The sequence below is a fragment of the Oreochromis aureus genome, linkage group 23 (assembly GCF_013358895.1).
Source record: "Oreochromis aureus strain Israel breed Guangdong linkage group 23, ZZ_aureus, whole genome shotgun sequence".
In the NCBI taxonomy this organism is placed as follows: Eukaryota; Metazoa; Chordata; class Actinopteri; order Cichliformes; family Cichlidae; genus Oreochromis; species Oreochromis aureus.
Genome location: NC_052963.1, coordinates 21,070,849 through 21,095,885, shown reverse-complemented (window position 1 = coordinate 21,095,885; position 25,037 = coordinate 21,070,849). Strand labels below are relative to the sequence as shown.

Sequence of the window (25,037 nt, the reverse complement as noted above, 5' to 3'; positions counted from 1 at the left end):
TACAACACATAAGTATGGGATATCACGCCGCGTGTCCTGGCTGAAGAAACCTTTATTCACGCCTTTAAGGCAGATGACGTGTGATGACACGTGCACGGCCCCGCCTGCACATATAGCCGCTGTCATCACAGTCATCCTCAGTTCGATAACCGCTCTTCACCGAGCCAAACTGCTCAGTGGGGCCACCTTGTGTTGTACCTGCGTTCCTCTCCTTCAGGGAACAGAAGTTATAGACATAACTATTCGCCCCTTTCAGTCGATTCACTCGGTACAACACATAAGTATGGGACATATATACGCCCGCAGAGCAGCCACCGAACGGAATCGGGCCACCACTTCCTTAGTGAGTGGTAGACCCAGCAGAAAGGACAGTATGAGCCACCGAAGGCTGTAACGTCCAACCGATAAAACTGCACAAAAGTGTGCGGTGATGCCCAACTAGCTGCCGCACAAATACCAGCTACAGGCACCCTTTAAAAAGAGCCCATGAGGTTGCCATCCCCCTGGTGAAATGAGCTCTCACCCCGTGGGGCAAAGCAAGACCTCTGGTGCCGTATGCCAGTGAGATAGCTTCTATAATCCAGTGGGACAGCCTCTGTTTGGACAGAGATCTACCTCTATTTGGATTGGCGAAGCAGACAAACAGCTGATCACATAAACGCACATTCTGAGTGCGCTCAATGTAGGTGCGTAACACACGCACTGGACAAAGAGAATGCATCCTCCTCTGCTCCTCAGATGCAAAGGAGGGGAGCAAAAGCTCAGCAACTCAAACTCCATTGAGCTATAAGATGCAGGCATGATCTTGGGAAAATAGGCAGCATTTGGACGCAATACGACCTTGTGGCCATCAGGAGAAAACTGTGTGCAGGCGGGATGCACGGACAGCGCATGAAGAAACACCCACTCGCTTTGCGAAAGCCAAAGCGAGAAGTAATGCAGTCTTATATGAAAGAAATTTCATATCCACAGACTCGATGGGTTCAAACGGGGGCTACAAAGGGCCTCCAGCACCAAAGACAAGTCCCAAGCAGGGACACTGGACTTAAGCACGGGTCTCAGCCGGCGAACCCCTTTCAGAAAACGTATGGCGAGGGATGTGCACCTGGTGTCACCCGTCAAAGCCAATATGACAAGCAGATATAGCTGCTAAATAAACCTTAATTGTCGAAAATGAAAGGCCCTTATCCAGCAGCTCCTGCAGGAATGACAAAACATCCACAATAGAGCACTGAAATGGGAGAGTCCTGGCACCATTGCTCGAAGGCTCGCCATTTGTAAGCGTACAAGCCTCTAGTAGATGAGGCCCTAGCGCTCTGGATTGTCGCTATCACACTGGGTGGCAAACCCTTAGCAATCAAGTTTAGCCTCTCAGCAGGTAAGCATGAAGGCGCCACAGATCTGGGCGCGGATGAAACACTTCTCCTCCCGCCTGAGAGAGGAGATCCCTGCGGAGAGGAAGCTGCCAAGGACTCGCTGCTAGCAGGCTGATTATCTCTGCATACCACGACCTTGTGGGCCACCAAGGGGCCACTAGAATCAGAGAGAGGGAATGCCGACGCACTCTCTCTAGAACTGGAGATATCATTTCCACTGGGGGAAATGCATACAGGAGCACGTCTGGCCATTGGTGCGCTAGCACGTCCAAGCCCAAGGGTGCATCGTGGTCGATTATGGAGAAGAACAGGGGGCAGTGAGTATTCACCCTGGAAGCAAAAAGATCTATTTGCGCCTTGCCAAATAGATCCCAAATCTGAGCCACTATTAAAGGGTGTAACCTCCATTCTCTCACCAGAGGACCCCCTGAGAGAAGGTCCGGCCCCAGGTTCAGGTGGCCCGGGACATGGGTGGCTCTCAGAGACAGAAAATGAACACTGCACCATAACAGCAGAGAGCGAGACAGCTTCAACAGGGAAGAGCGCGGCAGCCTGGGCTCCCTCCAAGGACGGAGAGCTAGCATGCAAGACGCGGTTACCGCAGCCTCCTCCGGAGGTGACGCGATGCACACAGGCGGTGAGAGAGAGTCCAGTATTGAAACGCCTCATTTTAACAGTCCAAGTGGCACTACGGCGATCATAGATGCCATCATGCCCAACAAGCGTAATATCGTCTGGAAACGCAGGTCTGCGTCCCCAGCTGAAACTGAGCGAGGCAGCGATGAAACGCGGCCACTCTGTGCTCCGACAAACGTGCGCGGCTGGAAAGCGAGCATATTTCCAAACCGAGGAAAGAAATCTGCTGACTCGGGATTAGCGAGCTCTTTTGAAAGTTCACAGAGAACCCCAGTGTCTGAATGTGTGACAGAACCAGTGACAGCTGTGTCTCCGCCTGCTCTCTGGAGCAAGCTACAAGAGCCCAGTCGCTCTAGGTAGGCTAAGATGCGGATGCCTCTCTCTCTGAGGGGCGCTAAGCGCTGCTTCGGCACATTTCGTAAAGGTGCGAGGAGCGAGCGACAGCCCGAACGGCAGCACTAGGTATTTGTAGGCTACGCCCTCGAATGCAAACCTCAGAAACTGCCTGTGTTTCGGTGTATAGCCACATGAAAATAAGCATCTGTTAGATCGATTGTCGCAAACCAATCTCCCGGCCGACTGCATTCAAGAGCTGTCTGAGTGTTAGCATCTTGAACCTGTACGTGCGTGATACGTGTTCAAGACTCGCAGGTCGAGGATGGACGAAGCCCTCCCCTCTTTCAGAACAACAAAATAGCGGCTGTACCAACCTTTGTCTGTCTCCGGCGGGGACCACTCGTATGCTCTTTTCTGCAATAGCGCCTTTATTTCCTCTCTGAGTATCATGGCCGCCTCGGTGTTGACAGTCGTGTTTACGACTCCTTGGAAACGAGGCGGGTTGACCCGGAACTGCAACCGGTAACCCATGGCAACGGTTCGCAGCACCCACGGAGAGGGGGCGCAAGCGCGCCACTGAGGGAAGTGAGCAGCCAGCCGGCTGACCTGCAGCACCGTCGGCGGGGCGTTGTCGCCCCAGTGTGTCTGCAGGGGACTGCATCACCTGCCTGACCTGGCTCATTCTGCCCGCAGGCTGAGCATTTGTGATTGTTTGAGAATAAACAACACTCTTTATTGATTGTAACATGGGAACATGTACATTCATACATTTTGTTGGAGGCACCTTTTCTGGGGCACAACAAAGAAAAACAGCGGGAACACTTGATGTGGTCACCTGAACATTTAACACACCTGAACAGGGAGTTACCTGAGGCATTTTGTGTGCAGGGGTTTTGTGCTTGGGAGACAGTGTTAGGAAAGTGCAGCGCCTTCTGGGGCTGACAACCTGAACAGAACTTAAGCGGCACCTCTTGGGCGGCAACAGAGGGTAAAAGCAGCGCCTCCTGCTGCTGGACCCCTTCTCCACTCGAAACCACAGCTAGGAGGGCTGAGGCTTCTTCCTCCTGGGCGTCGGGTCCCGCCGGGGGCCCGAGGGTGGGCCTGTGCTCCAGGCCGACTGGCGTGGAGCTCGGGCCGGAGGATGTGCTCTCGCTGGCGGCGCACCCACTTCAGCAGTGGGCGCGGTCTCTTGCCAGTCGGCAGAGGAGCGGCGGGCCTGTGAGAGCTAGCTGCGGGCTTGGGCTTCGGCTGACGCCTGGGGATGATGTCGCGCAGAGCTTCCGCCTGCTTCTTCCTCAGATCGAATCTAGCCTGAATGGCTTCAAGTGAATGTCCGAATAACCCAGCCACAGACACTGGTGCGTCCCAGATATACAGCTCTGTCCCTATCCGGGACGTCAGAGAGGGTCAGCCACAGGTGCCTCTGCGCCACTACTGTCGAAAGCCATCCCTCTGCCCAGGAGAGCGCTGCACAGCGAGACGCACGGAGGATGTAATCTGTGGCGACTCTGACCTCGTTAAGAAGAGGTGCCAAAGGGCTGTCATCAGGAACCAGCGATCCGAGCTCCGCCAGGCACATTGCCTGGTACGTCTGGAGCATGGTGACGGAGCTCATGGCGCGAGCAGTGCCGCCTGAGCCCGATAAATCTTCTCCAGCTGCGACGCAGAGAATCTGCAGTGCTTGGACGGCAGAGTTGCGGGCCGCCGACACCATGGTTATGGGACGGGCCAGATAAGCAGCCAGAGACGGCTCCATAGGGGTGGGTTAGCTAAGCCAGCCCCTCGGCGCCGTCCAAATCCATGTACTGTCCATAGCCGGGCACAGTGACGCGGGTAGACAGAGGTTTGTCCCATGATGCTGTTAGCTCGCAGAGAAAGTCTGGGAACATGGGAAGGCAGTTTTTGGCCGTTGCGGGCTCCGGTGGGAGGAAAAAACCCGCGAACCGCGACGGCTTCTGAGCTGGCGGAGGAGAGGCCAGTCCACCTGCAGCTTCTCAGCAGCGCGGCGAAACAGGGAAAAAAGAGAGGCGTCATCGTGGCCGACCAGCGCAGCAGCGGCGGCACATTGGGCCGACAATGAGCTCTCCTGCTCATCCTCCGACAAACCATGGATGTCCAGGCCGATGTCCAGCACGTCATCGTCTTCCTGGGGAGCGCTGGCGGGCTTCAACCCAGGCTGAAGCCCGTCCAGCGCTCCTGCATGGTTCCGCTCGTCATCGGCTAACCCGTCAACATATTCCATGTGGTCAGCCCAGCTAATTGCGGGACATCGACCGGAAAATCCTCGCTTCGGACTCGGACGGCCGGGGCTCCAGACTCGGAAAGGAGAGGGTCATGCCGTGCGACAGCCGAGCATCCCAGCACTTTTTCCACAAACGTCACCCGTCTTTCCAGGGTCGGCCGGAGCTGGCGACAAAACGCACAGGCTTGGGCTCCGTCAACGCTCTCCCAGCGTGGGCGATCCCCAGGCAGACAGGACAGGCATCGTGCTGGTCGCTGTCGTGCAAACAGAAACCACATCCCTGAGGACAGAGGCGAACAGAAGATTTCTGCTTTGCTCGCTTGGGTTTGGAGTCCATTCCAAACGCAGCGAAACGCTGCACAGGAAAAACTTGAAATTAGCGCTCCGCGGGCAGCCTACACACCAACTGGGCGGTGGAGGCTAACACCAACAGGGGCAGTTAAGCTAAGTTCAAGTCGGCAGACAACGGAGCTAACTAGCAGCAGCTAGCTAGCCCAACTCAGCAGAGGTGTTCTCAGCGAGGTGAAGAGCGTAAGAACTGAGGGATGACTGTGATGACAGCGGCTATATGTGCAGGCGGGGCCGTGCACGTGTCATCACACGTCATCTGCCTTAAAGGCGTGAATAAAGGTTTCTTCAGCCAGGACACGCGAGGGCGTGATATCCCATACTTATGTGTTGTACCGAGTGAATCGACTGAAAGGGAACCATCACAGGTACCTATCATTGAAGATGACCAAACAGATGAAGGCCAACTCACCAGCGATTGTGACCAGTCCGCTGTCACTGATGCTGACGATGTGGTTCCTGCAGATGGACTGGGTGTCTTTGGAGCTGGGGTCGGTCACTAGGGGACGTATGCCGCTCCACGCTGCCAACACGTCTCCTCGACGCACTGCAGACACAAAAATGTCACACCATGCCATGTTTATTAAAGAAGGAGCCAAAGAGGAGAATATAGAGCTAAAAAGAAAAATAACTGTGGGCCAAGAATGAATCCTTGAGGGACTCCAAGCACAACAAGATTTGATTTAAGACCCTTAAGAGCAATCTTTCTGATTAGAAACTCGCTGCTCTAGCCAAAAAGATGAGATTACGATTACCTACCCTTCCCCAATGCACCACTGAATGCCTAAACCTGTGAGTCAGTAATTAAAAAAACCTTTAAAACTGCAGATTCAGTCACCATATAAGCATGCGGCTCCATGTGAAGCAGACACTTGGTAAAAAATAAAAAGTAGGCTACTCAAAAGTTCATCACAAAGCGCTCCTGTACCTTCTACATCAGGGCTGAGATAATTGCGGACCTCCGTCAGGATGAAGTTGATGTCGTCCTCCCCTGGGATTGGGTGGGCTGTCACGCTGGTGGGGGTGTCGGTGGTTCCGGCGATGGTCATGTTCTCCCACGGCAGGAAGAAGATGACACGACCATCGCTGGTGGCTGGATCGAGGAGACCCATGTTGTCAGGACTGTGGCAAGGAGAAGGGAAAAAAAGAGAATTTCTTCTTATTAAATATACCACTCGTAATAGAAGTAGCAGGAGTCTGTGCAGTTTATTGAAATAAAAAAGGAGAGTGCCGCAAAAAAATTGAGGAAAACAGCAGGAAAAGAAAGAATGGTGGCACTAAAAATGAGGAGATGAGGGCCAAACTGAGCAGGAGACAAATGAACACCGATATGGAGGAGGTAGAGGAGGCACGGGAGTATGTGGGTGGGGGGTAGATAGCAGCAGGAGGAAGATGAGAATAAGTGAGCAGGAGGAAGAAAATTAGGTGGTTGGCATTTCTGTTCAAAGGGCTCGCGCTCCCTCGGGTTTCACTCAATAAGCTTAGCTGAACTTTAAAACCTCCGACTTCAACAAAACCACTCTGCCACTCGGCTGTATCTTAACCGGAGAAGATTGTCCTATGTATGTAGGCGGAGGTCAGATAATAGTTTGGCTAGCTTAGTATTTACACACAGGAATGAGAAAACACAGGAACTACTATACATGTTAATGGAAGAGAAAAAGAAAACAACAGGAACAGCTTTGGTTGTTTTTGGCATTATTATGTCAGACCTGTAGTATCCGGGGATGACGATGTGAACTCCAGCACTGGGCTGGCAGATGTTCGAGGCCTCCTGGTTGTCCATCTTCCTCAGAGCGTCTGTGAACGGCCCGGTGGCGTTGATCACACACTTGGCCCTCACGTCAAATTCCTGCCCTGTGAAGACGAGCGAGACGTCGACAGATTCGATTAAGAGAGACATCAAATACAAAAATAAGCAAACAATAATGTGGAAGGAACTGTTCACTGGCTTCTTAATGCAAACAGCAGCTTCTTATCACTATTAAATGAAGTTTTTTATTTCACACCACTGCAGCACCGTCCTGCCTGTGTATATATTATTTGCTATACACATTCATTTCTACTTACATTTACAATAATGCATTTACCTAAAAAAAATTCTTTTAGAAGCCTTCATGGTTGTTAAGAACAATACATAACTCAAAAGGAAGCTGTAGATATAGCAGCAGAAAACATCAGAGACAGAAACAAGAAAAACAGCAACAAGATAATGGGAATTTCCCTTATCAGCTTTGAAGTATTACTATAACTTATTCATTAATAATCTAATGTAAGGCTTGTAGTTGATAATATAACTGTTATTACTGACCTGGACTGCTACAGCTGGACACGATGAGACTTTTATTTATATTTTAACTTCTCTTTGGACTGCAGTGCACAAATATTTGGCTCTAATTGTAGCACTTTTCTCCTCTGTTTGAGCGCCTCTTAATACAAGCATCACTGACCCCTTGACACACATTTACAGAAGTGTTTTTTTCCTACATCTGAGTGCTTTGAACCTAACATTCACAAACTCACACTCTGATGGATGCACAGGGGGAAGACATGACCTGCTCTACCTATTAGACATGGAATTCAGTTTTTGCAATCACGCGAATGCTAATCATTTGGCTTCAACTTGTCTGCCATTTTGAACATGTGACACTATAGTTCTAGATGTTCATCAAGGTGGCAAGGTGATACTACTTGCAAAGACGTCTTGATGCATGCTCAATCATCCAGGTAAGTAAATTCTGAATGACTGAGCCTGAGGGGAGTCAAGGAGGCCATTTACGTGAAAAGGTAAAGACCATCTCTGAATCGAGGAGGGAACCTAAGGGTACATCTTTTGCCATCTTACAATGCTGTGATTGCAGCCATTCCCACTGTGAATGGCACTCATGGCCATAGCAACCACTGACTTTAATCAGTGGTTGCTTGATCAATGGTCATGATAATTTGCATATTGATGACAAAGGGAACTGACCTCACAGCCCATTGTTCATTCAGTGGGCTGGTTTCAGTTATTGTGCAAATGTACTGTTTATAAGATTGGGGAAACCTGCAGTCAGCTGAGACTGAAGAAGTCACTTGGATGAGTGACGAAACGTTTCTCCCACTGAAAACACTACGTCTAGATGAACAGAATCAACTTTTTAAGAGGTATTTGCAAAGACATACACAATGCCTTGGACACCAGGAAACTATCGTTAGGAGGACACCGACTTATCTGCAAGCACTTGCCAACTACTCTCCTAGTGGAAGTGATGGAGATCTTTCGCTTTCAAAGTAAAGGTTGCACCTTTTGAAACGTGATGGCTGTGTAGGTCCAAATTTTACTTTAAAGGAAACTGTTTCTGGCTGCCGTTCAATGAGTAGTTGGCAAGTGTTTGCAGAAAGGATTGAAGACACTTCAATTACAGCACTGTCTTTATGATCAATTTCACCTACCAACTGCCAGAAACCTCCAGGAACTACTCACCAACTGGTTGTTGGTGCACATTTTTAAAGTTCACTATGGTGGATAACTATTGATCAATGTGCGCATGGTGTCACACAAGAAACCTGAAAGGTGATGAATGGGTGGGAGAAAAAAAAAGCAATCCACAGTGGAGGTGAAATTGGTGTTTCTGATTTTCCCGCTCCCACCATTGGGGCGTATTTGAGCTCAATATGACATGTTTCTCCAAAAAGCGAGAAGAGTGAACTTAAGTTATTAATCCTGGCTCTATGGCGTTAATGAGAAGTTAAAAGAAAGAGATTAAATGGACATGCCGTTGTTATGGTTACATGGTGGTCTTCAGGTATATAGCAGGTATAGATCTGACTCTTTCCATCCTCACTTTCAGGGATTTTTCATAAATATATTTAATCCTAATGTTTTTTAAGAGCCTTTTTAATGTCAGTCTCCATGTAGACTGATGAAACAGTTTGAAGCGGCACAACACAGCTTGGCCTTTTTAAATGATTATTTCATCTTCTCTTTTTATGGTGTTGGAGGAAGTCTAACCCTTCAGGGTCAGGATGATCTTTCTAACCTGTGCTTTAGGAGCTCAGAGACACTTTCAGATGGAAAAAATTAAACTTTAGAGCGCCATCTTGCCGCCCGCATCCCTCACCTGTGATGACGTCCCTGCAGCGGGCACCGCACACCTTCTCTCTGCCGCTCTGCGGGTCCTTTTTCTTCAGCAGGTGAATCACCTCGGTGTAGTTTGCGATGGCGGCGCCGTAGCGGGCGGCACTGAGGGCGATGGCCAGGTTCATACGGGCATCATTGTGCTGACCTGAAGCAGGACAGAAAAGAAGGACATGAACAAGATGGAAGGAAGAGGTAATTTGTGCCTTTTTACAGGCATTTAGCTGGACTTCTCACATGGATAGGAGAATTTGTACCTAGGGGAAGTATCTGAGGAATGCATATATATATACATATATATATATATATATAATACAGCAGCCAGCAAGCTCGGCGTAAGTGGATTAGGCCCAACATTTGGTGTGTGTCTGTGACAATAAAGGAGCGTCTGCTGTTGCTGGTGGCAGCGGCAGTAACCAAGGAAGCGGGAGAAATAGCTGCTGCTGCTCAGCCGCTCCGACCAGTGACGCCGCCGACGCTGCTGCTCTGCGCTCTACACCGCCGGGAGAGAAGGTCATATTTCGAAATGTCACGGGCGTGATTGTTCCAGACGGCATAATTGGAGAAAAGACGACCCACCCCTCCCCCTCTCCCTCCTCCCCATCACCCTGGCCCCCAGCCCCCACCCCTTCAGAGCAGATGATGGGAGGATGGTGAGGAGGTGAAAATCAAACATATGCTGCTCTGCACCAGGAAAACACTCTTCCATTTTCTCAGTCTGCAGTAAAGGCAGGAACCTCTGATCATTTAAGAGTAAAAGTATTTTAAATGGATAAATTAAACTTCAGGTAAGCGCTCCTTACTGTGCTGAATATTAATGGATATCGCATTTTATTTCATAGTAAAAATATGATAAAGACAAACATCAGAAACCTCTAAGTGGCGTCATTTCTCTAATTAAAATAAAACAAACAATAAAAACCCAGCCTGTTGTGAGTGAACACAACGAGCCCATACTCAGCGAAGCCAGCAGTAGAAAACACATCACCCGCAGATACGCCGTTGTTATTTTCGGCGGTGGAACGGAAAGGACGCCGGAGGCACGAAGCTCCTCACACTCAGCTGGACGCTCAGCATATGTTTGGTTCTCCTTCGTAGTGAAACGGCAAACACGCAACCTTTAGCGCCGCGGGGGTAGAGGGGGCATCCTACCAGTCTGTCAACACATTTTGTTCGGCACCAGTGGAGATGTGAAGGCCTCGGGCAGAGCTGCATCCGAGGTCTGCATTCTCTAATCTGCTGTTTGGCTTAATGATACAACCCTACATGTTTCCTGAAGTATAGTTCAGATTTGCACTATTTGTGTTTAAATGTGAATAAAAGAGAAAATTGGTCGTACACTTTATGCTAAGAATTTAATTCAGTTAAAGTATGTTTTTATGTAAAGAATAAATAGTTTTTTGCTTCTTTGTCTGTACTCGTACAGGTTTTGAACAGCACAGCTAAAATATGTCTATGAATTATGTTGAAAAAAGACAGATTGTATTTTAAAGGTGTTTAATTTTTACTACTGCTGTGTTTAGGAGTTTACTCACACTGGCATCAATCTCATAGTAAATTTGGGGCTTTTAATGATTTCATTGAACTGTTTAAAACAAGACCTGGGAGTACAAGTTTGATATTATTTAGGATTTCCTCTAATCAACACAAGGTCAAGAATAAACACGAGTTTCAACCATCTAGCTGTTGGTTCCAGGAGAAGTTGAAGAAATTCCTTCTTTATTATTCCAACCAATTTGTGCAATGTACCAGTACCACTGGCAGCAAAACAGCCCCAGAGCATGATGCTACCACCACCATGCTTGACAGCTGGTACGTTGTTCTTAGGTTTGAAAGCCTCATCTTTACTCCTTCAAACCTACATCTTGTCGTTGTGGTGAAATAGCTCAATATTTGCTTTGTCTGACCATAAAACTTTTTGGCTTGTCCATGTGGGCTGCTGCAGATTTCAGTTGGGCTTGAAGGTGTTGATTTTGGAGGAGGGGCTTCTTTCTTGTTTGGCACCCTCTCAGTTCATGGTGATAGAAAACTCACTTCCAACAGTTTTCATTCAACAGTTTTTCATGGCAGGCTTGAGCCTTGGTGGTGTCTGGGTTATTCTTTAACATCCTAACCGATTTCCTCTCATCTGAGGGTGGCAGTTTGGGTCTTCTTACAGGCCTCGGCAAAGTGCTGACACATCTGAATAATTTGTACTTATGTAAAAATGTTTGAACTGATGAGCCTGGAATCTGCGTTTGTTTAGAAATGACTTTAAGAGACTTTAACAGGTGGTGTAAATCCACAGTTGTCCTTCTTAGATCTTCACTGAGTTCTTTAGACTTTCACATTGTTCTCAGCACTGGTCAATAAGTGCTGTCAAAACTCTTCTGCACCACTTATTAAAATATTTAAATGAGTTGTTCAATGTGCACCCAATTCTTGTTTTTTAAAGCCATTAAAATGTGTGCTGTACAGTCATGCCACCCTGATAATGGAGTTTTCCATGAGATTCATGTCAATTATGAGTGGATATAAACTTCTGATCACAACTAACCGAGCAAAACTAAAAGTTTTGAAAATGCTGCAGTTTTTCAGATTTGTGGGCGTGAAACTCTTTTTGCCAAAATGTTACTGCTGGGCTCACATACCATTTGTGATTTCATGCTCACTTGGTGGCAAATAGACATGTACTAGCGAGCTATCATTTAACGTTCTACTCTTGGTAACAGCCGAGATATAAACTGTTAACTAAAGCTTGACCCTGGTAAAAGTTTCAGAAATGCTAAACATTGAAAAGTCAACGACACCAAAATCTGAACTTAAAGCAGCAGAGCATGTTAGAAACCGAGGAGCTACGGCTAAATCTACAGGTTAGGGTTACTGATGTTCTGTTAAATCCAGAATTGAATTCAAAATCCTGCTCCTCACATACAAAGTCTTAAATAATCAGGCCCCATCTTATCTTAATGACCTTGTAGTACCATATCACCCCATTAGAGCACTTCGCTCTCGCTCTGCAGGCTTACTTGTTGTTCCTAGAGTATTTAAAAGTAGAATGGGAGGCAGAGCCTTCAGTTTTCAGGCCCCTCTTCTGTGGAACCAGCTTCCAGTTTGGATTCGGGAGACAGACACTATCTCTACTTTCAAGATTAGGCTTAAAACTTTCCTTTTTGCTAAAGCATATAGTTAGGGCTGGACCAGGTGACCCTGAATCCTCCCTTAGTTATGCTGCAATAGACGTAGGCTGCCGGGGATTCCCATGATGCATTGAGTTTTTCCCTTCCACTCACCTTTCTCACTCACTATGTGTTAATAGACCTCTCTGCATCGAATCATATCTGTTATTAATCTCTGTCTCTCTTCCACAGCATGTCTTTATCCTGTTTTCCTTCTTCACCCCAACCGGTCGCAGCAGATGGCCGCCCCTCCCTGAGCCTGGTTCTGCCGGAGGTTTCTTCCTGTTAAAAGGGAGTTTTTCCTTCCCACTGTCGCCAAAGTGCTTGCTCATAGGGGGGTCATATGATTGTTGGGCTTTTCTCTGTATTTATTATTGTGCTATCTACTGTACAATATAAAGCGCCTTGAGGCGACTTTTGTTGTGATTTGGCGCTATATAAATAAAATTGAATTGAATTGAATTGAATTGAATTGATGGCTCTATGAGATGACTCCCAAAGCTCTCACTCAACTTATCCTCCTTCCAGGCCAAAAAAATTAAAAAAATAAAATCTATAGTCTCACTTTTTGCCATTAATATTAGTCCTCTCGTATTCTTTCTACAAGCTACCAGCCCGAGTACATGAACAGTCAGTGCTGAATGTGTTAACAGGTGTATTTTAGGAAACTTTACCCGAATAATGTAACTTCGTAAACACAGAAGATTTATCAGGTCGGGTCAGTGTTAAGTTGCACATGATTATGTGAGTGTAGGTTCTCATCATTGTGGTCATGGTAGTCTTAAGAGTTGGTGACTGGACATCTTTGGGTGTTTTGAAGATCTTTTACTTTAGAGCTAAAGAAACCTCTTGGATGAGAGATGAAATGTCATTTTAAAAATCCCGTCGCCTTCTTTTCAAGCTCTTAAGACTACTAAATGAGTACGGTACTTCAAAATAGCCTTTCAGCGGCTCCTAGTGTAGACAGCCATCAACAGATTCAATTCATAGTGCAGAAAACTTAAACATGTTGGTAATCTTAGTCAAGTTCTGCAGCTACTGAGAGTTTGTTTTTAGGTTTTGTTTCAGCAAATATACAACCAGAAAGAAAGAAATACTATATTTAGTTATATACATCACACCTGTGTTTTTGCATTTGACAATTTAATATGAGCTATTTAGACGCCTACGAGGGTTAGATATCCTGTTTTTCATAAGCAGAAAAGGTCAGTCCAAATAACATATTTTTTCATTCCCTCCTATCTGTTTAGTCATCTCGTGAATGTTCACGTTGATGTTTCAACACCCCAGAAGTCAATGGGTGCTTCTGAAAAAGATTTCAAGACCTCTGTCATCACGTTTGCTGCTGTCAGGCGTTTAAATAGCGGTTACAGAGCTGCTCTATAAAACCTCATGTTCACGCAAATTTCCATCAAGCCATCGCTATTGTAAATCTTTGCTGCAGGAGAGGAAGACGGCGGGGAAAGGGCAAGACTGACTCAGCTGTCTTTTCATGTTTACACAAAATAAAAGAGATGAGTAACAAATAAGCAAAGAAAGCATGCTGTTTGGATAACTGAAAACACATGGCAGCGCGGATGAAACAAACAGCTCTGCTGGCGTAAAACAAAACCCCAACAATAACGGAGCCGTGAGCTCACCGTCGTAGTACACGATGGCCCCCACCAACTTGTCCTTCTTCAGCATGGGGAAGAGCTCCAAGGCCTTCGTCTTGCTGAGGACGTAGCTGCTCTTCAGGCACTGGATCCCCGCCACCAAGTCGTACATCTTGATCCCTGCCCAGTAGTAAGGCAACTGCCACCATCTGCGAGGCAAACACAGCGATTTAAGTTCTGTCTACTTAAATATTTGGATACAAAATCTTGTTTTTTGGTCAATTTTAAGTCACCACAAAGATGCAAAAATCTATTTTTCCTTCAGACAGGTATTAAACAAATTATCAGCTGGTTAAACAAGGCAGGTTTTGTCCTTACCCCAATCATCATCAAAATGTGGCTACATTTACTCAAAACTTCGGTTTGCATTTATACACCCCTACTGTGGTCTCACAGAGCACCTGCTACCCAGGTAAGATGACACAGACTCACTGAAGATGAATCGCCCCCATAAACCCCCATATTTAACCAAAAAAGCTTGTTCTAAATCTTACTTGTAAACAGGAAGCATGATGGGTAACGGCGCAGACAGGTGAGGTGCAATCTCCAGCAGGTTGGCTCGCTCATGGAGGGCCTCTTTCACCATCATGTACTGTTTAAAAAAAAAAATAAAGATAAAAAATATATATATATTTATACTGATACCCACAAACAAAATAAATTTTTTACTATGTTGCTCTTATTTATACACATATAAGTGTGTATTTCTACTTAATATAAAATAATTTATGTATGTCTATCTAAACTAAAATGATGATGGTGAGAGAAGAGCATCTAAATAAGGTGAAGGTGCAGCACAGAGTAACCTGCTCGTAGTCCAGCTTCATGATGGCCTTCTGCAGATAGCGGACTCCACCGTGGATGAGCTTGGTGCTTCGGCTGCTCGTGCCAGAAGAGAAGTCGCTTCTCTCTACGAGAGCAGTCTTAAGGTCTGGGGAAAATGACACAGCGCCTTAATGATAACGGTTTTAAGAAGAGCCTTGTTTCCTTCTTACACTAAAACTTAAACTTATATAAAACTTAAACCTTACAGACAATTAGCCTAGACTCACCTGAAAGCTTCAAGGGAAAAAGCAAATAAACAGACGGCTCTTCGCTCTAATGAATCCGGTTATTATCAATACAAGTGAAAAATGTTGTTCTGACCTATTAACTTCAAAGTCTGATCTGTGATAAATGAGCCCTCATCAGCTCGCAGTGAATCTATAAACCTGTAGGAGTGACGGCTTTTAAACAAGTAAGGGCCGCGTCATAAAAGTCTGCCACACAGTAATGACTAAACATAAACATGGATTTGATTGCAGCCAACTTTTACAAGCCCAGTACTCTGCATAAACTAAGAACTGAAATGAACTTAAAAGTACCTGTTACCAAGTACTACCACCTATAGGAAAACCCTAAAGTAAGTAAGGTAAATACTCGTGGATTTAGATGTTGGATGGATGTGGATATGGATGTGTGTGTAAATCGGTGAATAGGACATAAGCGATATGAGAACCAGTCCATTTAGCACAGTTACAGAATCTAGAATAACCTCTTAAACCTGAAGCATAGAGTACAGGACCATCATAAACCATCAACCATGATTCACTGAGGACATTTTCAAAGCCCAGTGAAACCTGAAAGCAGAGACACCCTGTTGATGGCGGGCTTACTGCGTGTGACAGCGTCTAAGGCACATCCTGCCCCTGTGGCCCCTCCTCCGACAACCAGAACGTCGAACTCCTCTGTGTTTGTCAGCGCTGCGAGCTGGGCCTGCCGAGAGGGGAGCTCGTCGACGAAGGGAACCTTCAGCTCTGCTTCTGCTGCCACGTGGGCCAACCGAGCCTGGATGTGACAGACACGCACATGGATCAGCACGAACACAAAGAGCACGAGGCTTTAAAGAGTCACAGGTTCTTCGTAATGCATGCGAATCACTAGCTTTTCTATGTTAGACGTTAAATTAAAAGAAAACGTAGCAACACTTTCCTTGAGGTGCGTTTGAAACATTATAAGCACACTACGAGGACATTATGCTCGCACCATAATCACCTCAGAGTGGCATGGGACATAATGCATAATGACTTGCAATCATTTCAATACATTATGCATTTGGATTGACTGTGTAATGAGATTACTGTAAGACATGCTTACAGTATAATATGCATTGTAGCGAATGGAACATAATGTATGTATGGGAAAACAGTTATGACTTGATGGATGATCATTGCTCTTAATTGGCTAAAAGGAGTTTCTACAACATGCTGAATCTGAAAACCTGCAGATTCTGGTGAATAAACTGGCTGCTTATTATTTTAATGTTGCACAACCCAAGTGACTATACCACATATAGAAAAGTAATCATGTAATTACAGCACAAATAAGGCTATTTTATGCAAGTATATCCAATATTATACTGCTCATTTGAGTACTTTATAGTTAGTAAATAAGCATTTGATAAAACAGGGCTAAAAACCTACTGCTCGCCTTTTCTTGAGCAAAATTGTAGCAACACTGCATCTGTACCTGAAAGCTTTTTGACATAGCCGGCTACGCTCTTCAACAATGAAACTGCATGCTAAATGTCACTAAAATATGTGGCAACTTCTGCCACGTAACAACAATTATGACTCAGTCAGTCGGGTAAACACCGCAGGGCTTGAATGTGCAACATTTTTTGTTTACAAACTACCTGCACAGGTCGCCTGGTGGAATGCAACCCGTCTCCAAACAGTGACAGTCCAACTTGGACTGCAATCGCTCTTAGATTGGCAAAGGTTTACAAATAACTGCTGTCTAATTTATAAATGCAGACAGATTGCTGACGCGGTGCAATCAGTCTGAGTCGCATCTCTTTCCAATATCGTACTCGACTTAACTGACTGCTAGCTGGTTGCGTTCCTATATAAAAGTAAGGTTGCCGAGCACCTATGGCTTTTTGCAGTTAAACTGCAGTCCTGCAGTAACTACGTCACTATTTGTGCAGGAACCTCTGTTTCAAGTCTATGAGGTTCTGACTGAACTCTGAATGAAAGTAGTTATTATGAATTTCTGTGCATGCAGAAAGCAACAGATTTACGTTGTTTTACTGATTCCCTACACTTTGTTGCTGTACTATCGATAACAGATTCCATGCATTTGCCACTTTAACCCCATTCAGTCAAAACTGATAGCTGACCGACTCCATCTTATTGCTGTTTTATCGCCATCTTCATGCACCAAAGTCGATTCGACTGTGGTCTCTGTCTCTGAAGCACCCAGTACAAAGGCAATGAGATCGCAAGTTCATTGCACACACAGTCGTGCTCTGGCCTAAGCAGTTTAACATGGTTGCGTATTTCCCCAGTTGAGTGCTTATGTCACTTTTCCCAACTTTAAAAAGTTGATGTTCTCAATCAAAAACCTGCAGAACGTGGCGTTTCACGTAGATGTGGGTCATCTTACTTTCCACCTCACTTGTTTCCAACTTCCTGTCAAAGGGGGATGCTGCTCTCTGAAGGTCCTGCAGCCCAGGCTAGCTGCAGGTGGGTGACTGCAGTCTTAGACACAGTTAACTGAGGCACATTAACAATTTTTACTTCATCATCCTGACGCTTCACTTACGAGAAAAGTTTCTTATTACTTCTCCCATCATCCTTTTAATCACTGAAGTTAATTATTTTACTTTGTTGCTAAGCACAGCTGGTAATAAATAAGTAATAAGTAGGTAAATAGCGACAAGCTATAAAAAAAGGGCCACACAGGATATGAAGTTGCGCCCAGCCTCGTCATTATCAGATGATAGATGGCTTCAAGAGGCCTCTCTTTTTGCTCTTCACAGGGACTGTTGCATACACTACAAATGGAAAGTGTGGTGCGGGTAACAAAATGTTGCTCATCACCTACAGATATCTTCTTGTAGGGGCTCAGGTTGGTAAAGACTGAAAGAAGTTATTAGGGGACTGTAAAAATGGTCGAGTTACCAAAGTGACTACAGATGGCATTTTTAACAAATCAAAGAACGAGCTCTCCGGCTCAAATCTGAAAATTGTTCTTATGAAGCTACTTTTGGCAGAAAGTGGAATCACAACGTGCTTATGATGTCCCACGACAAGTGAAGTGTTGCTAATACAAAAAAAAAAAAAACAGAACACATTCCTGGTGCGATTAGTAGCAAAGCAAAGAGTGTGGAGGGTTACCACCTGCTGCAGCATGCTGCTCAGCTTTACAAAAATACAAAATAAATAAAATAAATTCACACTGCAGGTTTTGAACATCGTTGTTGCCCACTGTCTGATTAGCAAAATAATGAATTTAAAGAAGAAATAATCACATCTACAATAAAAAAGAAAACAGCTCATCTCTGACACAAGGATGCAGGATTTCTCTTCTAATGAAATATTTATTAATTTTCTTTTTTTTCGTTTAGCAGTTCGAGCTAAATGATTGCATCAAGCTGCTTTGAAGCCACCGCGGCATTTGACTTGCAAATACCAGCAGGCGTTTTTGTAATTTAAGCCTGCAGCCGCAAACAAGACCATGATATAATCATTGTCTATTTCTGATGATGCACATAGACAAACACCACCGCAGAATTAAGCGACGGTGTGTGCTCCCACCCCCCACCCTCCCCAACGTAATCAAGTTAAGTCAGAGTGGCGCAGCCAGGCCCACGCTAATAGCCAATCGGCCGCTGTCTTGAAAACTTCTCCAAGCCATGTGCCCTTGCTAAAGGAGACAAGACGGACATTCATCTCATCAGCATTGCAATTACTGGGATTAGAGGCATGCATGATTACAAACTATTGTGAAAAATAATTATATTTCATCAGGGTCGACTTCTTGCTTACCAATCCACGCTTGGTTGAGGGGACGACGACGGGCAAGAGAAGACATTATCGCACCGGGACACAAAGCAGAGTTCACATTAGGTTGTGCAGTCAAATAAAGCCTGGTATGTAGTTGTGTGGCATGCCTATAATAAGCCTAAAACACGTCATAAAGTCAGTGGGAACAGCTGTTTAGGTTTTTTTTGAAGAAGACAAGCTTGAGACTGGAGCTTGAATGTAAAGACATCATCTATTCTTATCTTTCCGGCTGTTCTCAAAGATCCTAAATCATCATTTACTGTATGAAGAGTTTTGATGTCGCCTGTGGATAAACACAAGATTCGCAAAGCGTCAAATGGATGAAAAAAATAAATAAAAACAACAACAATGTGCTTTTTTAAAAAAAAAAAAAGTTGGAAAAAAGTTTTCCATTATAGCTCCTCCTAAGAAGGAAAACTTTAACACAAAGGTAGAAACATGTATTGCTCAGAGTTAAATGAAGGAATTGACACCCTGACACTTCTGTTTTTGGCTATATTGGACAACATTAGTAGAGATACAGGCAGGAAGTATGGGCTCATTATTAGGACACAGAGTCCTACAGTTCCACTAAATGTACAATCCAGGGACCAGGGCTTCTCAAAGTTTTCATGAATGAGCGCAAATGAAGGCAACAAAGGATTAAAAAACTTCACTGTTTGTAATCTCTCTGCTTAGAGGATGATGCTTGTATTTCTCAGTAACCGCTGGAGCCTACTTGTCCAAAAAAATGCTTCCTTACTGTTGTTCTGAACGGCAGTTTCTCTAATGGCCACTTGAAGCTGGCTACAAAAGTGGGTCAATCCTCACATACTTCACTGAACAAGTATGGCTAGTCGAAACAAACATATTACATGTTTTAGCCTCTGTGGATAGTTTCATCCTTCCTTTTGGCTAATGGATGTTTTTTTGTAGGGTTGCTGCCATGCTTGGGATCATTATCCTATTACATGACATAATTTGGCCAACATTTAGCTGTTGGACAGATGTCTCACATTTGACTGTAGAATACTTTGGTATACAGAGGAGTTCATGGTCGTTTAGCTTAATGACTGCAAGATGCTCTGAGGCTACAAAACAAGCCCAAATCATGACCCCTCCACCACTGTGCTGACAGCTAGTATGAGGTCTTTTTGTTGATATGGCACATATATGAAGTCTTGTGATTTGTTGAGATGTAACTTTGTAAGCCTAAGCTGCACAGCCAAGTTCTTTTTTTTAGAGATAAGAGGCTTTTCCTGTTAAACTCTCCAAACAGGCCACACTTGTTCAGTCTTTTTTCTAATTTTTCTGTCATGAACATTTCTTGGGTTTTTTGCACTTTCTCCGAGTATTGCATGATCTGACCCTGGGCTTAATTTGCTGGGAGGTCTGTTAGTAGGAATATTGTGGCATTGAGTTAAGACACAGCAGAATTTATGTATCTACAGAGGTGCTCACGTTTGCAGATGAGAAAATAAAGTGTAGTTGCTTAGCAGCACTTGGCTATTGCTTAACTTCTTGATTTCTGTGGAACCAGTGTCGGTGAACTTTCTTTCTTTTTCAACACTACATGTATGATTTATGACTGTGATAAAAACTGTGAATGAATTAAATGTACAGCAGAGGATTCTTGCCAATTACCAGGGACTGCCACTGGCCTGCAGGCCACACTTTGAGAACCGTGGCTTTGGCCCAACTTTCAGTCTTTATGCTAAGTTTGTTGGTTGTTAAAAGTCGCTTCATATTCAGAGAAGTGACATGACAGTGGTATCAATTTTCTCATTTAACTCTTGGAAAGAGCATAATAATGAGCGGGGGGTCAATATTCCCAGTATAGCACAAAATAAAAAAAAATGCTAGTGACAGGCACTTGACCTTTATGTTGAAAGGCCAAATACTAAAATGGCCACACCTCCATGGTGAGTGGGTAGGCAGTGAACCAGTGGAGGAAGCAGAGTGTGTGGGTGATTACTTCCATTTTACAGCCTAACAACACTGTAAAACCCGATGCTGCTGTGGCCAATTATACTATTTGTAATCACCGTTTCTGTGCAGCTCAAGGTACAATCATGACCTCCTGCACAGCAGCAGGTGAAGCATCAAATACAAAGACTGAAAACACACCCAATAGACCTGAAACACATTCCAACATCTAGACAGGACATGCCCTGAATGGCACTCCCTTCCTAAAAAGCAGACGTCTCCCTCTTCTTTTTCTTTTGTTAAGGAGAAGGAGTTCTCATAAAGTATAAACTAACTATTCCATGTAACGTGAAAGAACATCTGTGTGGATGTCCTAGCCATGCACAAAACAAAACTGAAAGCAAACATTTGTTGGACCGAGTTTTCTTCTTACCTGTGTCTTTCTGTACTCGATCAGCTGTGACAGGCCAAACGCCGTGGCAACCGCCCCGCCGCCTACAAGGGCCGTCCGTTTCAGAGCCCTCCTGAATGCCATCGGGCCTGCAGCGAAGGTACAGTGCAGGACAGAGACAGAGAGAGAGCAGAGACGCCCGGGTTAGCAGGCTTTTGACATGCCAGGTGATCATATGAAACAGGCATGCGGGTCTGTGAGGTAGTATGCAAATAAAGGGAAGGTGGGAGGGTCCAAAAACTGCAAGTCAGGATGAAAGAGACAAGTTTATTCGCCATGTGTCATTTAAAGTATCAGAATAAAATTACTGGAAAATATCAATAAGGAAAATACTGTTAGCTAAACCTCCTGGAAAATCATTATGTGTATCCAGCAGAGCAGGATTAACACATTCAGCACGCTTTCATAAGTAACTGCTGCCCAGCAGGGCGTTCAAACTGTGGAGGAAAACCACAAGAGCTGTGAAAACTTCAAGTTTCAGGCGCTCTTCTGAGTCCTGTTAAACATGCAAACACAGACCTGATACTAGGAAGTCATTTAGGTTGATTTTATCTTTGATGACAGCTGTCATGGCTTTTGTGTTTTCTCTGCTGGTTTAGTGGCTCCTTTTGTTTTTGAAAATCATCGCTGTATTTTAGTTGGGTTGCTATTTTCCCTCATCATTTATTTTACCCTCTGTCAACAGTCTCTCTTTATATTCCACTTCATCTTCTTGGTATTGTAATATTTAGTTACCATTTTGTGTGATGTCTTTCTGTTTCCTCAGTTGTGTCCCTGTGGTTGTCTGGCTTTCCCCTTTTTGGAACTTCATTCTGTTTCTGTCGTGTTTCTGCATTTGCTTATTCACGTCAAGTTTGCATGTCGTAGTGTGTCTCAGTGTTAGCTATTTCCTGTTTTATTTTGATAGTCTCGTGTACCTTGTATTGAGTTTTACCTTCTCTATTTTACCTGATTTATTGCAGTTGTGTTCCCTGGTGTTTCCCATCTCCCTAGTTACCTGTTGCAGATTTATTTTCAGTCTTTCTCTGTTCTTTGTCGCATCCTCCCCCACATGGTAGTGTGTTTTCACTGTCCAGCGCTCCCTGACTTTTCCTCCAAGTAAGTTCCCTGTTCAGCATATTTTTGACCCTGTTTTTAATGGACTGCTAGCAATAAAGCTGTAATTTTATCAAGTCCTGTCTCCTGAGCCTTGCATTGGGATCAACTTCTTGCCTTCCACACTGCTGAACCATGGCAATAGCAGCTAAAATCCTGTTTTACTTCAAACAAAGCTAAAGATTATCAGGTGAGATGTGACATGTAGGGTGCACAAGTTCAATTCAATGTGGATCTTAATGCAACGGCTTATTTCTACAAAAATATCAGCATTTTAGCTAGCTCAGATGAGAGAAGACATAAAAACTTCAGGAGAAAAAGATCAGGAGAAGATTTACATTAAATGGCCTTGGGGCAGGCCTCTTCATTAGCCTTACATCATAGCTGTTGCCTGATGAGCTAAATAGGTGATCACTGTTATTTCTAACAAGTATGGATTTTAGTTACTCATATTTATAATATATTTATATGTATATGTGGAACAAAAAGGCTCACTCTCAACCAAGAAAAACCCTTAATGTGAATCTAAATTCCATTTCTACTGGAACATATCAGTAAATCGTTTAGATGTCCACAAACCTTTGGCCACAAAGTGTAATTCTACCGGTCTAAACAGGGACTATACAAGGAACAGTTTCATCATTAACCTACCCATCGATTACTGCCTCACATTACACGGTCATCTGGTGTATAAAAGGGTAGCAAATAGTAAGTGCTGATATTTAACAAAGAAAAAAACAGCAAATCTCGGCAAAGAAGAAGCTGAACTTGGGGAAAGTTTTAGCCTCAAATGCATAACATGCCAAAAAACATAATTGCTTCAGCTCTCTGACAAAGGAAGTATGAAGTCTAACCAGGTTACATGCAGTAAACAACTACAATTAATAACTCGTCTGGTCAGGTTTTACAGGTTACATCAGAGGAAATAATACTTGAATAAAATGCAACTAAAATTGATCCCCAATGAATCTGATGCTGTTGACTCTTTAATATTCTGATAATGTGTCTGTGTCGTAACGAGCACGACGTGACACCAGCTCTGCACGCCGGCCCACGAGCCTCAATTCCCATCAGGTGAGCCCCAGTAAAGTATTTGCATTCCTACTGTAACGTACGCCGAAAAACAGGTTTCCAGGGAGCGCAGTGCACCGCAGCAGATTCTAATGCATTTTAATAAAGCAGATGGCCCAAAGGTCAACAAGCAGTTTGCTGTAATTAATGACCTATTACATGTAGCATACCACTGTGGCAGCCAGACATTAGCCACACAAACGCTGTCTTTTACTATTTTTACTGCCAACTTTTGACCAAATTCTAAACTTTTCCTTTTAAAACAACAACTACAAATTAATAACAGTATGAACTTTTTTCACACCTATAAGTCAGGCTGAAGTTTGCCTTCTTCTGATTTTGTTTGGGTGAATTAAAACATGTTCAAAAGACATCAAAATCAAACAAACAGTCATTTTGCTTGAAATGTCCATCCCCAGTCTGCATTTTATCTTCTAGTTATTACACCACAATGTACCAAATACGCATGGACCCTACAGGAGGACTTTAAGCAGTCTTGGAAAAAAAGGTTTTTGGTCGAAGTAGAGCTTCTGAACCTTCATGTCAACATGAGCCAGCTGATGCGGTGTGGCATCTAAACAGCACCTCCCTTTGAAAGTTTCCAAGCAAGCCTGGATGGAAAGAAGGCAAGGGACAGACCCAGAGAGAGTACATATCTCATCTCGTTGGGGGCACCTCTGGTTCCTTGAGGTGGAAATGGAAAACGTTCCTGGGGAAAAGGACATCAGGAACACCGTGCTCGGTCTGCTGCCACTGTGACACAGCTTTGGATCAATGGAGGAAAAATGATGTGTGGATTCACTCTCTTGTGACCAGATTCCGATTCAAACTTAAAGTATCAGCCGCAAAGATCAGTAAATGCCATCTGACTTGTCGAATGGGGTGAGCTTTTTAACTATTAGCAATTACCCAACAGCCAGTTATCAATTAACAAAGCACAATTTCGCTATGTTAACTTTAACTTGGCTAAATTACACAATCTGTGTGAATAGCTGCATTAAGACTAGGTGAGTCTGACAAATTTAGCTCAGTGTGCAATTTATTGCCTCCAAAAGTCCAGCAGGGGCCGACTTCCCTACTTTCAACAACAAATCTGACAGCCCTGATAGGTCTTCCTTGACCTATGGCCTCAGTAAGCACTATTCTAATATGTTTATGGTCCCAATCACAAGTTTAAATCATTACTTTAAAAGAAAATGACGCTAATTTTGAAAATTAAGGTCCCATTTGTGGTCCACATCATTGGTCCCCATAATGTGGACGCCAACAAAGTGACGATGAAAATAATCAGCCTGAAGTTTCGCAATGAGATCGGTCACTTCATCGTTTCACTTTTTTTCTTTTTCCAAAAAGAAAACAATCTTTTCCAAAAGTGTACGAATGTCATGCTAGGTTTGTGCTGGCTAAGTGTTCAAAGACTAAATACTAGTTTGTCTCTCACAGACAGGAATAAATTATACAAATTAACTAAAAAAAAACCCACACACATGGTATTGCACCAGCTGTGTGGGGAAATCTGGTATTTTAAAACATGAGCACTAGCCCAGACTTTCACAATCAGTGCTTCCTTTAGTGCTGTGATGTCAAACTCATTTTACATCGTGGGTCAGATACAGCCCACTTTGACCTGAAATGGGCTAGACCAGTACAACTAGTTTAACTACTAATTTAACCCTTGAGATATTGTAGTACAAGGGAAGGAAAAGTGCATGATCGATGAATGAAAGAAATCTGTCACCACGACTCTTAATTTGTAAGAAAAAAAAACGTAAGGGCTTAAACTGTAAGAAATAAATGTGTAAATTCAGCCATGGG

At 44.4% G+C, this 25,037-nt stretch overlaps 1 protein-coding gene across 1 annotated transcript in view; it reads right to left on the bottom strand.

The window, feature by feature from the left end:
- The window catches only part of gpd2 (glycerol-3-phosphate dehydrogenase 2 (mitochondrial)), a 39,662-nt gene that overhangs the window by 13,375 nt on the left and 1,250 nt on the right, over positions 1–25,037 (bottom strand). Inside the window, exons 2-16 of the mRNA XM_039607027.1 lie at positions 21,039–21,145; positions 15,527–15,698; positions 14,678–14,802; positions 14,366–14,463; positions 13,857–14,020; positions 9,042–9,206; positions 6,651–6,795; positions 5,867–6,060; positions 5,311–5,485; positions 4,731–4,844; positions 4,293–4,603; positions 3,834–4,004; positions 3,450–3,733; positions 2,719–2,993; positions 1,793–1,874 (exon numbers count right to left, since the gene is read on the bottom strand). Coding sequence (XP_039462961.1) covers positions 1,793–1,874; positions 2,719–2,993; positions 3,450–3,733; positions 3,834–4,004; positions 4,293–4,603; positions 4,731–4,844; positions 5,311–5,485; positions 5,867–6,060; positions 6,651–6,795; positions 9,042–9,206; positions 13,857–14,020; positions 14,366–14,463; positions 14,678–14,802; positions 15,527–15,698; positions 21,039–21,140 — 2,577 coding nt within the window. The 5' untranslated portion in view covers positions 21,141–21,145. The remainder of the gene's footprint in view (positions 1–1,792; positions 1,875–2,718; positions 2,994–3,449; positions 3,734–3,833; positions 4,005–4,292; positions 4,604–4,730; positions 4,845–5,310; positions 5,486–5,866; positions 6,061–6,650; positions 6,796–9,041; positions 9,207–13,856; positions 14,021–14,365; positions 14,464–14,677; positions 14,803–15,526; positions 15,699–21,038; positions 21,146–25,037) is intronic.